At 56.5% G+C, this 16,408-nt stretch overlaps 3 protein-coding genes across 7 annotated transcripts; 2 read left to right on the top strand and 1 right to left on the bottom strand.

Moving 5' to 3' along the window:
• Window positions 1–5,662, top strand: LOC120503957 (signaling lymphocytic activation molecule-like). The gene is made up of 7 exons (XM_039713050.1): window positions 1–53; window positions 308–615; window positions 1,865–2,185; window positions 2,885–3,166; window positions 4,286–4,393; window positions 4,971–5,059; window positions 5,639–5,662. The coding sequence occupies exons 2-7, from the start codon at window positions 564–566 to the stop codon at window positions 5,660–5,662; spliced, it is 876 nt and encodes a 291-aa protein (XP_039568984.1). The 5' UTR covers window positions 1–53; window positions 308–563.
• LOC120503951 (T-lymphocyte surface antigen Ly-9-like) lies at window positions 5,298–8,831 on the top strand. 3 transcript variants are annotated; one of them, XR_005627894.1, is made up of 6 exons: window positions 5,298–6,314; window positions 6,775–7,068; window positions 7,141–7,410; window positions 7,598–7,682; window positions 8,269–8,367; window positions 8,640–8,819. XR_005627894.1 is itself a non-coding variant. In XM_039713044.1 (6 exons), exons 1-6 carry the CDS (start codon window positions 6,260–6,262, stop codon window positions 8,754–8,756), a joined length of 753 nt encoding a protein of 250 aa, XP_039568978.1. In that variant the 5' UTR covers window positions 5,298–6,259; the 3' UTR covers window positions 8,757–8,831. The 3 variants fall into 3 exon arrangements, 2 of the variants coding, with proteins under 2 accessions (XP_039568978.1, XP_039568979.1); XM_039713044.1 differs by having other exon boundaries at window positions 7,656–7,682; window positions 8,749–8,831; XM_039713045.1 differs by having other exon boundaries at window positions 7,656–7,682.
• Window positions 8,832–10,783: 1,952 nt separating this feature from the next.
• Window positions 10,784–15,684, bottom strand: LOC120503950. Of its 3 annotated transcripts, XM_039713043.1 has the most exons (9): window positions 15,572–15,684; window positions 13,126–13,443; window positions 12,542–13,015; window positions 11,944–12,090; window positions 11,770–11,849; window positions 11,433–11,498; window positions 11,250–11,318; window positions 11,075–11,134; window positions 10,784–10,997 (listed from the first exon to the last, which is right to left on the bottom strand). In XM_039713043.1, exons 1-9 carry the CDS (start codon window positions 15,642–15,644, stop codon window positions 10,938–10,940), a joined length of 1,347 nt encoding a protein of 448 aa, XP_039568977.1. In that variant the 5' UTR covers window positions 15,645–15,684; the 3' UTR covers window positions 10,784–10,937. The 3 variants fall into 3 exon arrangements, with proteins under 3 accessions (XP_039568977.1, XP_039568975.1, XP_039568976.1); XM_039713041.1 differs by lacking the exon at window positions 15,572–15,684 and having other exon boundaries at window positions 13,126–13,888; XM_039713042.1 differs by lacking the exon at window positions 15,572–15,684 and having other exon boundaries at window positions 11,944–12,060; window positions 13,126–13,885.
• Window positions 15,685–16,408: the final 724 nt, after the last annotated feature.

Raw genomic sequence — 16,408 nt, 5'->3', positions numbered from 1 at the left:
CCATCCCCAGATGATCCCAAATCCACCAAAAACGAAGATTTGGCTTCTCCCAGGTGAGTTTTTGGTGACCTCCCATCCTCCTCCTCCTTCGATGGATCCCATGGAGCTCCAAGCTGGGATATTCCTGGGAAATTTGGGGTTTTCTCACCTTTTTGGGTGGCCCCACCCCTGGGGGATGAAACAAATTTTGGGATGCTCCGAGGAGCCGCCCACGTCCCTTAGCGGGATTGCTTTGAAGCTTCCACCTCTCCATAGCTGGAAAAATCCATGAAATTCCTTCAAAACTGGATTTTTCTTCTTTTTTCAGAGCAGTTTGAGGACCTTCAGCAGGATAAGGGAATTCTGGCAGAAAAACCAAACCCATTTTCTGCTTTTCTCCGCAACATTTCTGGGGCACGGAGCACAACCCCGCGCTTTGAATAATTTCCGACCAAAGAAGATAAAAGGCAAAGGTTCGACTCATTCAGTCCCCAGAAAACGGGAAATGAGAAGCCTGGGGGTGAAGGTCTTCCTGTCAGCACCTGCTCTGAGCCCCGGAGCAGCGAAGGCTCCGTGATCCCGGGATGGGCTCCGGGGCTTGGCTCCAGCTGCTCCTCATCCTCGGAGCTCTTTGGGGTATGTAGGGTTTCCTCCCCAGTTTTGGGGGGTTTGGGGTGGTTTTTCCTGGATTTTGGGGGTTTTTTTTGGTGGATCTGAAGGGGTTTAGGGCTTTGGGGTGGAGGTGCTCCAGGTGGGATGTGAGGAGTGTCCCTAAAACTCTCCCAGAGGGAGGAGGGGATTAAAACGTGATGGAAAAAATTCAGCCGGAAAAGTGAAGGATTTGGGCGAATTTTAGCGGGGTTGTGAGAGCCCTGAGGGATTAATTCAGTGCCAGAGGGAGTTGGGATGTTCCAGAGGAAGATTCCCGGAGGATTGGCTCAGATCCCTGGGCTGGGAGATTCCCAAGGAATAAAATCATGGAGTGGTTTGGGCTGGAAGGGCCTTGAGGATTGTTGGCTTCCAACCCTTTGCCATGGGACAACTTCCATGAAAATGGGGCCAATCCCTGGTTTTGGGGGGTCTGCAGAGCCAAAATTCCCTCCAGGCTTCCAGCCAGAATTCCAGGTTCCACCATAGGAGGCCATTTCCCTTTTCCCTTTTCCCTTTTTCTTCCTTTTTCTTCAATTTTCTTCATTTTTCTTCCCTTTTGTTCCTTTCCTTTTTCCTTTCCTTTCTGCGCCAAAACCCATGGAAAAAAGACTTTGGGAAAAGTGGGGGTGGCACAATGGGGACCCTTCTCTGCTTTTGGCAGCTCCTGATTTGGCTCCTCCTCCTTCTCCTCCCACAATTTTGTACAAAATCAAAATTTGTTTGCCCGGAAATGAGGGAAAATATGAGTCGAGGAAAATCCAAATCGAGGAAATTCTGAATCATTGGCTTGGAATAAAAAACAACAAAGAGGGTTTGGGGGAAAAATCCTCCCACGGGAATCCTGTGGTGTGATGACACCCCTCAGGTTTTTTTTTCCAAAAAAAAAACCAACCTGGGACCACCTCAACCAGAAGGAAAATGTGGGATTTGTTCCTGAACCTGCTTCCAGGTGGCTGCAATTCCCAAAATTCCAGGAGGTTTGAAGCTGGGAAAGAGATTCCTTGGGATTTGGGGTCTCACCGTTGCATCTGGGGGTTTCTGTCCTGGATTTGGGGTCTCACCTTTGGATTTGGGGTCTCTCCCTTGGATCTGGAGGTTTCTCCCGTGGATCTGGGATCCTGTGGCTCACCAGGCTGGATCCAGGCCATGCCTGACCCGATCCCGGAGGATTCCTCCAGGACTGGGATGGGGACGATCCCATGAACTTCAACCCTTCTCCCTCCCCTCTTCCCAGGGATCGGAGCCAAGGAAACGGTGCTGGGAATTTTGGGAGAGGCGACGCTCCTGCGGATCCCCCGTGAGCTGCAGGAATGCACCAAGCAATTCGGGGAAGCCTCCTGGAAAAAAATCATAAAGGAGCCGCTGACGAAGAAATTCCTGGTGAAGATTTCCGGCGGGAATCACTCGGAGTTCCAGCCGGAGCGGATGCGCTTCCGCGAGCAGAACTTTTCCCTGGAAATCCTCAACACCAGCCGGGATGACCAGCGGCTCTACGAGTACAGCGTCAACAAGGGGTCGGAGGAGGAGGTCTGGCAGATCCAGCTGGAAGTGTTTGGTAAAAAAATCCTCTGGGAATCACAGGGATGGTGATCCCCGCTTCTTCCTGGGTGTTCCAGGCCTTTCCTGGATGTTCCAGGCCTTCTCTGGATGTTCCAGACCTTTTATTGGGTGTTCCAGGCCTTTCCTGAATGTTCCAGGCCTTTTTCTGGGTGTTCCAGGCCTTTCCTGGATGTTCCAGACCTTTTATTGGGTGTTCCAGGCCTTTCCTGGATGTTCCAGGCCTTTTCCTGGGTGTTCCAGGCCTTTCCTGGATGTTCCAGGCCTTTTCCTGGATGTTCCAGACCTTTTATTGGGTGTTCCAGGCCTTTCCTGAATGTTCCAGGCCTTTTTCTGGGTGTTCCAGGCCTTTCCTGGATGTTCCAGGCCTTTTCCCGGATGATTCCAGCATTGTGGGAGCAGGTCTGGGAGGTGTATGGTGGTCAAGCGGGTGGGAAATGCCCACCCTGATGTCCAAAAAATCCTGGAATTTCCATTTCTCCTTTTTCCAGAGCTGGAGGCCCATCCCAGCTTTTTGCCGGAATTCCCCGGCTTTTTGTTGGATATTCCCGGCCTTTTCCTGGCATTTCCTGCTGTTTTCCTGGATGTTGCCGTTTTTTTCCTGGGCGTTCTCAGCCTTTTGGGAGCAGGTCTGGGACGTGGGAGGTGGAAAACACCGACCTCCATTCCACATCCTGGAATTCCTGTCTCTCCCCAGAGCCGGTGGCCGACCCCAGCATCCGGATCCTGCATCGGGAATCCTCCAACGGGAGCTGCTCCCTGGCGCTGAACTGCTCCTCGGAGCGGGGGGACAACGTTTCCTACAGCTGGGACAGCCGGGACAACGGCACCGGGGGGATCTGCTCCGGGAACGGCAGCGTCCTGCGCCTCTCCTTCTCCCTGCGGGGCGCGGCCTTCGGCTGCGTCTGCACCGCCCGCAACCCCGTCAGCAGCCGCCGCGCCACCTTCGACGCGGCCCAGTGCGGCGCCGAGCAGCGGGGTAGGTCCTGGTGTCCTGGAATCCTGGAATTCCAGAGACCCGGAACCCCAGAATCCTGGAACCCCAGAATCCCGGAACCCCAGAATCCTGGAACCCCAGAATCCCGGAACCCCAGAATCCCAGAATCCTGGAACCCCAGAATCCCGGAACCCCAGAATCTTGGAATCACAGAATCCTGGAATCCCGGAATCCTGGAATCACAGAATACTAGAATCCCAGAACTCCAGAATCCTGGAATTCCAGAACCTGGGAATCCTCGAATCCCAGAATCCTGGCATCACAGAATTCTGGAATCCCGGAATCCTGGAATCCTAGAACCCCAGAACCTCAAAATCTTGGAATTCCATGACCCGGGAATCCTCAAATCCCAGAATCCCATAATCCCAGAATCCTGGGATCCCGTAATCTCAGAACCCTGGAATCCTGGAACCCCAGAAACCTGGAACCCCAGAATTTTGGAACGCCAGAAGCTCAGAATCCCAGAAGCTCAGAATCCCAGGGTTGTGGGGTGGGAAGGAAGCTCTGGAGATGCCCCCGTGCTGTCAGCATGGCGATGGGAGCTTGGTGGATTTGGGCAGAAATTTGAGATATTGGTGGGGGAATTTGAGAGATTTCTACAGATATTTGAGATATTTCTATGGATCAGAAATATCCCCCTTTAGACGAGAGATTTTTACGGATATTGGAGATATTTTTATGAATATTCACGATATTTCTGTCCCTCGAGCCCCCTTAAAGCCACCAGGGAGATTTTAGGGGTTTTTTTCTGACCCCATATCCAGCCCCCAGTGGGTTTTTAGCTCAAATAAGGCAAATAAAGAGAGCTCAGAGGCATTTCCTGCCCTTTGCTTCCTGTTCTGCAGCGAATCAACCCCAAATCAGGTGACAGAGGTGACAAATTCAGCCTCTGCATCAGGTGATGAAGGGACAAAATTCAGACCCAAAATTAGGTACAGTGGTGACAAAAATCCACCCCAAAGTCAGGGCACAAAGTGATGGAAATCACCCCAAAATCAGGGGACAGGTGACAAAAATCAGCCCCAAAATCAGGTGACAGAGGTGACGAAAGGCTCTGGGTGACCCGGGGCCACCTCCCCTGTGTGTCCCCTCGTGTCCCAGGTGTCCCCAGGGTGAGGACAGAGCTCGTGGTGCCTCTGGCGGTGCTCGGTGCCATCTTCATTGTCATCATCATCATCATCGTGGCCATTGTCACCTTCAGGGCCAGACGTGAGTTTGGGGGTCCTGGAGCGGGTGGGGGTCCCCGAGGGCTGATCCCAAAAATCCCAGAGGTTGGGAAAGAATTCCGAGGCCAGCGGGTCCAGGCTGTGACCGGTCCCCACGCGGCCACCCGGGGTCCTGAGGGGTGGAACTGGGATTGGGATCGCTGGGATCCTCCCCCCGCCCAGCCCTGAGGGAGCAAGGATGGGATTCTGGGGGAGAAAATCCTGAAATGAGAATTCCTGAGGAGGCTGGGGGGTGATCCTGGAGAAAAGGGGGATCCAGGGGGAGTTTGGGATCTGCCAGAGGGGATTTGGGATCTGGTCCCAGGGAATGGGGCAGGACCAGAAGGAATGGCCTCGAGCTGTGCCAGGGCTGGAAATTTGGGAAAATTCCTCCTGGAAAAGGGAAAATGCCTTGGAAGGGGCTCAGGGTTGGGGTGGTCACCCCTGGAGGTGTCCAAGGAATTCTTGGAGATTCCTTGGGATGACCAAGAAGGGACTGGACACCGCTCGGACTGGGAGACCTCAGAATTGTTTTCCAGCCTGGCTGATCCCGGGATTGTGCGACCCCTCCCCACCCACAGGTGACCCAGACCCCTCCCAGGCCACCCCGGACCCCTCCCAGGCCACCCCAACCAGCGCCACCATCTACGCCCAGGTGCAGCGGGTGCAGGTGAGGGGGGAAAATGGGGAAAAAGGGGGGGAAAAGGGGAAAATGGGGGAAAATGGGGGAAAAGAGGGATAAGGGGGAAAAAAGAGAAAAATGGGGAAAAGGGGGGGACAGGGGGAAAAAGGGGGATAAGGGGGAAAAAAGGATGGTCATTCCCACACCCATGGATCCAGCCATGGTCATTCCCACACCTATGGAATAAGGAATGGTCATTCCCACACCTATGGAACCAGCCATGGTCATTCCCACACCTATGGAATAAGGAATGGTCATTCCCACACCTATGGAACCAGCCATGGTCATTCCCACACCTGTGGATCTGCGAATGGTCATTCCAAGGTGCGCCCAAAAGATGCCCCAGGCAACTGGAGATGCTCCAGGGTCAATCCACCTCCCAAATCCCGCAGTTTCCTGTTCCCCACAGCCCAAAATCGCTGCTTTTAGGAGAAAAAAGACCCTGGCTCACCACCTGCTGCCCCAAAATCCTGGGAAAACAAACGGGGCTGCGCACTTTCCAACCCCAGGACATTCAGTTGTTCAGCTGGAGAGAAGTTCTGGGGTGACCTCGCTGTGGCCTTGCAGGACCTGAAGGGGCTTCAGGAATAATGGAAGGAGAATTTTCCCAAGGCAGAAATGTTCAGAAAAGGGGAAGTGGAGTCACGGGGAGAGGACGAGATTTGGGTGGGATTTTGGGAAGGAATTGTTCCCTGTGAGGGTCCCAGGTGATTCCATGGATTTCCCACCGCTGGAAGTGCCCAAGGCCAGGCTGGAACCACGTGGGACAGGGGAAGGTCCCTGCCCATGGAACTGGGATTTTTTTGGGATTTAAGGTTCCTTTCCATCCCAAACCATTCCAGGCTCACGGAGCACTGAGCCATTTGTCACACACGGCCATGGTGACACTTTGTCCCAGCGGCCACCCTCATCTTTCCTTGGGAACGGGGTTGGTTTTTTGTAAACACCTGGAGTTTCCTCCTTTTTCCTTGAAAACAGAATGCTTTGGGTTTTTTAAACACCTCAAATTCCTGTGTGAGAGTGAATTGCCCCTCCTTGATGCGTCATTTTCGTCACAAACCACATCCAAAGCCCTCCCCTCTACCTCGACCCTGAAAAGCCACAAAGACACTTCTTCCTTGTTCTTCCTCTTTCTGGTGCTGATTTTTGGGTGCTGGTGCCCCAAATCCTCTCTGTTCCTGGACACCCATGGACGTGTTTTGGGTCCCTCTTCTTGCCACACTCATGGTCCTCCACCAAACCAGTGAGTGCCAGGTGCTCCTTGTCCCCTGGGAAGGAGATTTGGACCTTGTCCTGGGCTGCATCCAAAGGAGTGTGGGAGGGTTCTCATCTCTGGAATGGTGAGATCCCACCTGGAATGGAGACATCCCACCTGGAATCACCAGATCCCACTAGGTCTGGCTTATTCTCTGGGTTCAGCAACTTCATCCCACCCTGATCCCATCTTGGTCCCACCTTGATCCCAGCTTTTCATCCCACCTCCATTTCCCCTTTTCATCCCTCCTCCAGCCCACCTCCATCCCACCTTGATCCTACCTTCACCCCTCCTTCATCCCAGCTTCATCTTGTCTCCACCCCACCTTCCTGCCCCCTTCAACTGACCTCCATCTCTCCTCCATCCCACCCTGAGCCCACCTCCATCCGACATTCCCCCTCCTCCATCCCACCCCATCTCATGTTCCCTCCCTGCTTTCTCTCCCCAGCGAGCGCCAGCGACACCGAGGAGGTGATCGGGGTCCTGGGCAGGTCTGTGACCTTCCGCACCCACAACACAGACAAAAGTGCAGCATTCTGGAATTTTGGGAATGATCCCATAGTGACTGTGGCATTTGAGGACCCTCCTCGACCGGTATTTTCTAAAGACAAATTCCAAACCCGTTTTGCCGTCTCCGAGAACGGCCGCGTGCTCACCATCTCCCAGCTGAGGATGGAGGATGCCGGGACCTACTCTGTATTAACTGATGGAAAAAGATCCACCTTCACCCTCCAGGTGTTCGGTAGGTGCCTTTAGTGCTGTTTTGGGGGGTTTTACCCTAAAAGAGAGGTTTGTGACACCCCGCTGCCCCCAGGGGAGCTGGCAGAGCCCACGGTGACCTGCGAGGCCCAGAACTGCTCGGACGGGAGCTGCAGCTTCTCCCTGCGCTGCTCCGTACCCGGCGCCGGCCTCGGGAACGTCTCCTACAGCTGGAGGGTGCGGGATCAGCCGTGGGACGGGGACTCCGTGGTGCTGCGGGTGAACGAATCATCCCGGGAGGAGCCGGAGCCGCTGACGTGCACGGCACGGAACCCCGTCAGCAGCCGGAGCGTCACCGTCACCATCCCCGGGGTGCTCTGCTCAGGTGAGAGCTGGGGACAGGTGGGAACGGTGGGATGGGCTGGTCCCGATCCCCTGAGAAACACGGGAATGTTGGGGTTGGGATGGGCTGGTCCCGATCCCCTGAGAGCAGGAAAAGCTGGGATTCAGGGATGGGATTTGTGGTGGGGATGGGAATATTGGGGTTGGGCTGGGCTGATCCCACTCTCCAGGCACCGGCTCTCCCCGGGATGCAGAGGAAAGCTCTGAGCTGTTGTTTCCCCTCTCCAGCAAGTGCCACGGACCCTCCCAGCCCAGGTAAGCTGCCACCCCTGTCCATGTCCATCCTCACTCCTGAGAATCTCTGAGAGTCCCCAAATAGCCATGAGTGTCCCCAAATGCCTGGGACAGCTTTTCCATGCCCAGCCAGGAAGGGCCACTGGGGAGCCAGAGCCCAGCACCCTCCAGCTCCTCCCAAAATCCCTTTCCTGGGAATGTCCAGGCTCTTCCCAGCGGTACCAGGACAGCACAAGGAGCGCTGGCCACAAACCCAACCCCAAGAAGTTCCACCTCCGTGTGAGAACCTCTTCCCATGGAGTGTCCCCCTCTGGAGCCACCCCAAACCCACCTGGCCGTGTCCCCGTGTCCCCTGCTCTGGGTGACCCCGTCCTGGCAGCACTGGGAGATCTCCGGAGTTCCTTTCTAACCCAGTAACTGGGGAATTTGGGGATTCTGGGGTCCTCGTCCTTGTCCAGTGCTTGTCCAATCTCTACGCTGGCTTGGAGTGAGATCTCCTGGAACGGGGGATCAGGGTGGGATTTGAGGCCAAATTCCCCCTGCCCCAATGCCAGGAAGAGCCAGGTTTATTTTGGGATGTTGCCTCTGGATCTTCTTCCATTTCCAGGTGCCCACTCCGGCAGCTGGATCAGGATCGGCGTCGTAGCCGGGGTTGAAATCGCGTCGCTTTTATCGATTTACCTCGTGTTCTACTGCAAATCCAAAGGTGAGCGTGGAAAACCATCCCTGGAGCCCAGGAAAACCACCCCAGGAGGTGGGACCTGGGAGTGGGGACAGAGCCAGGATGGGGCTGATTTGGGGTGGGTTTGGGGCTGATTTGGGGTTCTCCTGATTCTGCCTCATCTCCCCCCGTGGTTTAACCGATTGTTGGGTTTTTAGTTGGGGGAGATCCCAGGGGTCTTTGGGGTTGGTTCCCTGTGGGGCGGAGCCAATCCGCTGGCAAGGTCTGAGGAGCCAATCACCTGGCTCGCTTTGCAGATTGACAGCCAGTTAAACCACGGAAAGGAGCTGGACACGCCTCTGTGGAAAAGCAGATTTAAAAATGAGCAAAGCCCAAGAAAAGCTCTTTCCTCTGCCCTGGGAACAGGTCACTGACCGGCCCCACCTGGCCAGGGTGGGCTGAGATTCCTGCCACAGCCGGGCCGTGCCACCAGGACTGTCCCAATGCCACCCACCCTCCGAGCCCAGGTAAGCTGCCATCCCTGTCCATGTCCATCCTCACTCCTGAGTGAGTGTTCCCAAATGTCCCCAAGTGTCCCTGAGTGCCCAGGGCAGCTTTTCCACGTCCAGCCAGGAAGGGCGACTGGGGAGCCCGAGCCCAGCACCCTCCAGCTCCTCCCAAAATCCCTTTCCTGGGAATGTCCAGGCTCTTCCCAGAGGTACCAGGACAGGACAAGGAGTGGTGGCCACAAACCCAACCCCCAGAAGTTCCACCTCCGTGTGAGAACCTCTTCCCATGGAGTGTCCCCCTCTGGAGCCACCCCAAACCCACCTGGCCGTGTCCCCGTGTCCCCTGCTCTGGGTGACCCCGTCCTGGCAGCACTGGGAGATCTCCGGAGTTCCTTTCTAACCCAGTAACTGGGGAATTTGGGGATTCTGGGGTCCTCGTCCTTGTCCAGTGCTTGTCCAATCTCTACGCTGGCTTGGAGTGAGATCTCCTGGAACGGGGGATCAGGGTGGGATTTGAGGCCAAATTCCCCCTGCCCCAATGCCAGGAAGAGCCAGGTTTATTTTGGGATGTTGCCTCTGGATCTTCTTCCATTTCCAGGTGCCCACTCCGGCAGCTGGATCAGGATCGGCGTCGTAGCCGGGGTTGAAATCGCGTCGCTTTTATCGATTTACCTCGTGTTCTACTGCAAATCCAAAGGTGAGCGTGGAAAACCATCCCTGGAGCCCAGGAAAACCACCCCAGGAGGTGGGACCTGGGAGTGGGGACAGAGCCAGGATGGGGCTGATTTGGGGTGGGTTTGGGGCTGATTTGGGGTTCTCCTGATTCTGCCTCATCTCCCCCCGTGGTTTAACCGATTGTTGGGTTTTTAGTTGGGGGAGATCCCAGGGGTCTTTGGGGTTGGTTCCCTGTGGGGCGGAGCCAATCCGCTGGCAAGGTCTGAGGAGCCAATCACCTGGCTCGCTTTGCAGATTGACAGCCAGTTAAACCACGGAAAGGAGCTGGACACGCCTCTGTGGAAAAGCAGATTTAAAAATGAGCAAAGCCCAAGAAAAGCTCTTTCCTCTGCCCTGGGAACAGGTCACTGACCGGCCCCACCTGGCCAGGGTGGGCTGAGATTCCTGCCACAGCCGGGCCGTGCCACCAGGACTGTCCCAATGCCACCAATGAGCAGCCTTCCTCTGCCCTGGGAACAGGTCACTGACCGGCCCCACCTGGCCAGGGTGGGCTGAGATTCCTGCCACAGCCGGGCCGTGCCACCAGGACTGTCCCAATGCCGCAAATGAGCAGCCACACGGCCACACCAAGCACCAGGAGCGGCCTCGTGGCCCCAAAATCCAGAGTGACCACGAGGCCGAGACTGTCTGGCCAAAATCCTCACGGCCGGGGCAGCGCCGCCGCTGTCTCGCAATGGACTTTGTTCGCTTCACGGAAATTAAAATTAAAAGCCAGGAAAGAGCTGTTTCTTGTGGAGAAGTCTCCATGGCATGGCAGGAGAGACTCCTCCCCGCAAGAGCTGAAGAAAGGTTGTTTTGAGTTGGTAAACTGACTAAAAGTGCCAGGTTTTGTCTCTTTACGTTGTCAGTAGGAAAGAAAAGAGCTTGGGGATAAGCATTCCGAAGGTTTATTCTGATTTTATTTTTATTTTAAGTCAGTCAATAAAGATTTTTTTATACTCTTTAAAGTTTTGAGGCTGTTTTGCCCTCCTGCTCCGTATCTCACAGCAGGAAATGAGCAAACAACTCCAGTGAGCGCTGGGGTTTGACCTGCACTAAACCCACCCCAGAATTGGTGCCTTGGCCAGAAACTCAGACTGGCAAACCCAAACCTCTTCACACCCTTCACCAAGAAAAACAACAAAAAAAAAAGGACTCCCAAATTTCCAAACCCCAAAAACCCCACAAAATTCCCACCCCCGCCCATCCCGCCTGCCCAATCCCAAATCCATCCCTTCCCGAGTTTTCCATCCCCAAATCTTCGCTCCAAGGCACAGCTGGGCGTTGAATCTTGGTGGAAAAAACTCGAATTTCTGGATATTTCTATTCAGCTGATCCCAGTGTCCACTGGAGTTTCCTGGAGAATTCCACAGGGATGGGAATTCCGGGGTTTTAGGGGTGCTGGTGGTCGGCAGGATTTGGGAAGCCCAAGCACCTGTAACCCCCGTTATCCTGCAAGGAAATGGGTGGTATTTGGGGCATTTTGGGGATTTTTTGGTCCCAAAAAACCCCCGTGGATTCTCCATTACCTCCAAGTAGGCAGTGGAGACCAAAGCCCGGTCCAGCCTCTTCCTCTTGATGGAGGAAGGCTGTGGGAAAAAGGGGAAAAATTCCCATTGGGAAAAGCAGGATGACAATCCCAGAACCTCGGAGGTCATGGATTTGGTGTCCCCAAGGCTTGGGGACACTCCAGGACAGCCTCACCCTGCGGCCAAACTGGACCGTGGAGTAAATGGTGAAATTCTCGGGCTCCTCCCGGTGCCTGGGGTGCTCCTGCCAGGGAAAAAGGGTCGGGATGCACAAACAATGGGAAATTTTGGGATAAAAAATGGATTAAAAATGGTGCCAGCCTGGGAATCAGCTGGGATCCCATGGGAATGACCCTACCAGTGTCCTGGGAGTGACCACGGCGTAGATGGTGGCTCCTTCCTGGGTGGCCTCCCCCGTCCCAGCCTGGGGACACAAAAAAAGCCAGGAATGCTTAAAAGGATCAACTTGGGGTTCCCAAAATTCCCACACGGAGGGAATTTCCCCATGGGAAGCCTGGTCAGGCCTGGGAACTGCCCGAGGTTTGGGTTCCTGGACCTGGAAGTGTACGAGGGATGACCGGACCCTGAGTGACCAGGCTGGGCTCCGCCCCAGGGTGGACTCCATGACCTTGGAGGGCTTTTCCGACCCCAAAATTCCCAGATTTTGGGTGGGAAGGGACATTCCCGGCACTCACGGGGTCCTGGCGGGGTTTCTTCTCTCCCACCTCAGCGTAGACAGTCAGCTCCGAGGGTCCTGCGGGGGCTCCGGGGGTCCCTGTGGGGTCAGAATCCCCAAATTTGGGTTCCAAAGGTCAGTTTGGGGTCAAACCCCCAAAATTTGGGATCCTGCCCCCACATTCTGGACAAACCTTCCCGAGAATTCTTCCTCCTCTTCCTCCACCAGCAGCAGCTGCCCACGAGGAGCAGGGTCAGCCCCACGGCCACGGCCACGGCCACGGCCAGCAGTGTCCAGTGGCTGAAATTCCCTGGAATTTCAGGAAAAGAATCCCAGAATCCTGGAATTGAGCTGCGATTTAACGTCCCTTCCCACCCAAAACATTCCAGGATTTCTTGAATCTGTAAAGTGTTATTTTTGCCGTATATCAAATAAAAAGTGTAAAAATAATAATGGATTAAAGATATATAAATAAGTTTATGTTTTCTATAAACTTATATAAATGGATATATATATAATATATATAATGTATTATATAGAGTAATATATGTACATAAATTAATTTCCATATGTAAATAATTATGGATTTAAGAAATAGTAATAAGCAAGTAAGTATAAATAAGAAATAATAGTAAGTACAATTTTCTATGGAAATAAATACATGCTCAAAAGGTTTTAGTGCTGGAAACACATTTTTACCCACTTATAAACTCCAAAACTTTAAATCCTGGCCCCCACCCCGGTGGATCCCTCCCAGCCCCCCGAAATCCCGGGATCCACGGGCAGATCACCTGGGCAGGTGAGCCGGGCGCGGGCCGCGCTCCACCCCGCGGGGTTGCTGACGTTGCAGAGGCAGATTTGGGGTTCAGCGCCCTCGGGGAGCCTCAGGATCAGCCGGGAGGGGATCCCAGGGATCTGCACTGGGATCTGCTCCGGGATCTGCTCCGGGATCTCCCCTGGGATCTGCTCCAGGATTTCCTCCAGGATCTGCTCCGGGATCTGCTCTGGGATCTCCCCCGGGATCTGCTCTGGGATCTCCCCTGGGATCTGCTCCAGGATTTCCTCCAGGATCTCCTCCGGGATCTGTCCCGGGATCTGCTCCGGGATCTTTTCCAGGATCTGCTCCGGGATGTCCCCCGGGGGATGCCCGGGACAGGCCCAGCTGTAGGAGACGTTCCCGGGGCTGGAGCAGAGCAGGGCCAGGGTGCACCAGCCCCGATCCCGCTGCAGGATTTGGGATTTCAGCTCCGGCGGTGGGAGGGGGTCTGCGGGGACAGCGAGGGTGAGAGGGGACAGGGGACAGGGGACAGAGGGACACGGGGACACAGGGACAGGGGGATGAGGGACACGGGGACACAGGGACCCAGGCACTCACCCCACACGGACACTCGGAAGCACTGAGAGGAAATCACTGACCCATTGTCGAGCTCGGCCATATAGACCCCGCTGTCGGCTCTGTGAACCGCGGAGATGCACAGGGAGAAGTTTCCCGGCTGGAATTTCCCTTTCCCATGGAAAGAACCTCTGGGATAGGAGACACTTCCATCCCCGGTGGCTGTCAGGATCCGCTGCCATGTTCCTGAACCAATTTTCACTTTCCAGTGGATCTCTCTCCACTCCCACACGGGTTCCTCCGGCGCCAGGCACAGCGATCCTCCCACAGACACAACTCGGGTTTGGCATCCCGGGGATCCTAAACCAGAGCCGGGGTGAGGCTGTGACTCCGTGGCTCCAGAGGGGACACGGTCACTGCTGGGGCCACCCCTGGGCTGCACCTGCAGCGCCCACCCAGGCCACTCCTGGCCCCAGGGCCCATTCCCCATCCCCATCCCCAAAACTCCACTCTCCACACCATCCCAAGCTGGTTCTGTGTCTGTTCCCCATCCCAAAATTTCCCCTCTCTCCCCATTACCCCAAACTGGTTCTGTATCTATTCCCCATCTCATTCCCAAATTTCCCCTCTCCCCGTTATCCCAGAGTGGTCAAGGTCCATTCCCCATTCCAGGGGTTCCACTCTCTCCTCACCATCCTGGGCTGGTTCCCAATCCCAAATTTCCCCTCTCCCCGTTATCCCAGAGTGGTTCTGTGTCCATTCCCAATCCCAAATTTCCCCTCTCCCCGTTATCCCAGAGTGGTTCTGTGTCCATTCCCCATCCCAAATTTCCCCTCTCCCCGTTATCCCAGAGTGGTTCTGTGTCCATTCCCCGTTCCAGGGGTTCCTCTCTCTCCACACCTCCCCTCCCCCTCCCGGTGCCCATCCCCCTCCCCATCCCAGGGAATTTCACCCCCTGCCCCCTTTCCTCTCAACTTTCTGCGTTTCTCTTCTCGAGAGCAGCCCCGGATGTCGAAGGCCCCCAAAATAAAACCCGCGGAACATCCGGAGGGCCGACGCCGCTTCCTGCGGCTCCGTGTGGTCAGGGCAGCTCTGGGGGCTCTTTGCACGGCCCAGCCCCCCAAACCCCCCCTTCCCCAGCCCCCGGCGCCAACCCCACCCATCCCAGGGGGTTTCCCACCAGGAATTTCCTCCCCAAGGCATTTTTGCTCCCGAATTTCCAGCGGCTCCAGCCCCGGGCTGTGCAGGTGTGGGGACACCCCGAGGCTCGGGGAATTTGGGAATTCCAGGGGCTGGAGCGGGGAGAGGCAGGAAATCCTCCCCTGGGGGAGTGGGAGCCGGGATTATTGATGGGTGGGACCTGCGGGGGGCACGGGAAGGGATTTCCCCGTGTTCCAGGTGCCGGAATTCCGGCAGGACATGGGAACTTTCCTGCAGGACACGGGAATTTTCCTGCAGGACACGGGAACTTTCCTGCAGGACACGGGAATTTTCCTGCAGGACACGGGAATTTTCCTGCAGGGAATTGTCTTTTCCTGCAGCTCCGGAGCTGCCAGGGGGGTGAGAGGGTCCAAATTCTCCCGAGGGGGCTGGGGGGGCTCAGCCTGGACAGAAGGGGATCCAGGGGGGATTTGGGATCTGCCAGAGGGGATTTGGGATCTGATCCCAGGGAATGGGGCAGGACAGGAGGGAACAGCCTCGAGCTGTGCCAGGGTGGGAAATGTGGGGAAATTCCTCCTGGAAAAGAGAAAAGAGCTTGGAAAGGGCTCAGGGAGGGTTGGATCCCCACCCCTGGAGGTGTCCAAGGAATTCCTGGAATTCTGGGGGACCAGGTGGGGGTTGGTCCCAGCCTGGACTCCGTGACCTCAGAGCTCTCTCCCAGCCTCAGAAATCCTGGGATTCTGCAAATCCTGGAGCTGTCGGGAAAACAACGACGCCAAACCCCGCCAAGGTGTGGCCGGGAGATGCCCCAGGCACCTGGGGATGCTCCAGGGTGAATCCATCTCCCGAATCCCGCCGGTTCCCCGCTCCCCACACCCCAAAGTCGCTGCTTTTCGGGGGAAAAAAGACCCCGGGTGCCCCAAAATCCCGGGAAAAAGGAACTGTGCTGGCTGGGCAGAGGGATTTGAGTTTGGGAAGAGGGAGAGGTGGCAGCTGTGGGGTTGGGGAACTGTCGGGACAGGGAAGTCGCGACTTTCAGCCCAACTCTGCCCAGGAAAGGGAACCGGCCCCGCGTCACGGCCCGGCCCGGCTCGGCTCGGCTCTCCCGGGGCAGGGCGGGCTGAGAGCTCCCAGGAGAATCCCCCAACCCCGCAGCCAGCCCCGCTCCATCCCCCGAGCCGCTCTCGCCGCTCCGGCTTTTCCCGGCAATTCTCGAATTCCCGCAATTCCCGGATTCCCCGCAATCCCCAATCGCCCCCCGGCCCCCCATCCCGCGCCCTCCCCAATCGCCCCCACCCCGGCCCCCCATCCCGCGCCCCCTCCTCACCTCGGCTCCCGGCCAGCCCCAGCAGCAGCGCCAGCAGCGCCGGGGGACAGCGGCGACCCCCGGGCGGGGACATCTCGGAGCGGGGACCCCTCAGGGCTGCCGAGAGCGCGGCGGGGACTTCCTCTGCCCCGTGCGGCTCCTTCCTCCTCCTCCTCCTCCTCTTCCTCCTCCTCCTCCGGGGGTCGGGCGCCGGGCTGAGAGCTCCGAGGAGAATCCCCCAAACCCGCAGCCAGCCCCGCTCCATCCCCCGAGCCGCTCTCGCCGCTCCGGCTTTTCCCGGCAATTCTCGAATTCCCGCAATTCCCGGATTCCCCGCAATCCCCAATCGCCCCCCGGCCCCCCATCCCGCGCCCCCTCCTCACCTCGGCTCCCGGCCAGCCCCAGCAGCAGCGCCAGCAGCGCCGGGGGACAGCGGCCACCCACGGGCGGGGAAATCTCGGAGCGGGGACCCCTCCCCAGCTCGGGCACCCCAGCAGCAGGACCGGGAGTTTGGGGAGGAATCTCCAACCCAAAATGCACTTTACAACCTCAAAACCCCATTTCCAACCCCAAAAATCCTCCCCGTTCCAGCCCCAAAATTCTCCCCATTCCAGCCCCCAAAATCCTCCTCCTTCAGCCCCCAAATCCTTCTCGTTCCAGCCCCAAAATTCCCGTTACAGCCCAAAATCCATCCCGTTCCAGCCCCAAAATTCCCCTCATTCTGCTCCAAAATCCCCGTTCCAGCCCCAAAAATCCCCATTCCAGCCCCAAAATCCCCATTCCAGCCCCCAAATCCTCCCCGTTCCAGCCCCAAACCCTCCCCGCGTTCCCGGACGGTTTTTATGGGATTCGCTGCTC

The sequence above is a fragment of the Passer montanus genome, unplaced genomic scaffold (assembly GCF_014805655.1).
Source record: "Passer montanus isolate IOZ18808 unplaced genomic scaffold, ASM1480565v1 scaffold272, whole genome shotgun sequence".
NCBI lineage: Eukaryota > Metazoa > Chordata > Aves > Passeriformes > Passeridae > Passer > Passer montanus.
This window is presented reverse-complemented; position numbering and strand designations above follow the sequence as displayed.

Excerpts from the sequence above, each read along its gene's own strand:
- LOC120503957 (XM_039713050.1), top strand. The coding sequence starts at position 564 with ATGGGCTCCGGGGCTTGGCTCCAGCTGCTCCTCATCCTCGGAGCTCTT. Across the intron at positions 4,394-4,970 it reads TGTCACCTTCAGGGCCAGAC|GTGACCCAGACCCCTCCCAG; the intron begins GTGAGTTTGGGG and ends CCCCACCCACAG. Across the intron at positions 5,060-5,638 it reads CCCAGGTGCAGCGGGTGCAG|GACCTGAAGGGGCTTCAGGA; the intron begins GTGAGGGGGGAA and ends GTGGCCTTGCAG.
- LOC120503951 (XM_039713044.1), top strand. The coding sequence starts at position 6,260 with ATGGACGTGTTTTGGGTCCCTCTTCTTGCCACACTCATGGTCCTCCAC. Across the intron at positions 7,411-7,655 it reads CCCCGGGGTGCTCTGCTCAG|CAAGTGCCACGGACCCTCCC; the intron begins GTGAGAGCTGGG and ends TCCCCTCTCCAG. Across the intron at positions 7,683-8,268 it reads CACGGACCCTCCCAGCCCAG|GTGCCCACTCCGGCAGCTGG; the intron begins GTAAGCTGCCAC and ends TTCCATTTCCAG.
- LOC120503950 (XM_039713041.1), bottom strand. The coding sequence starts at position 13,696 with ATGAGATGGGGAATAGATACAGAACCAGTTTGGGGTAATGGGGAGAGA. Across the intron at positions 11,850-11,943 it reads GAGGAAGAATTCTCGGGAAG|GGACCCCCGGAGCCCCCGCA; the intron begins GTTTGTCCAGAA and ends CTGACCCCACAG. Across the intron at positions 11,135-11,249 it reads CGGTCCAGTTTGGCCGCAGG|CCTTCCTCCATCAAGAGGAA; the intron begins GTGAGGCTGTCC and ends TTTTTCCCACAG.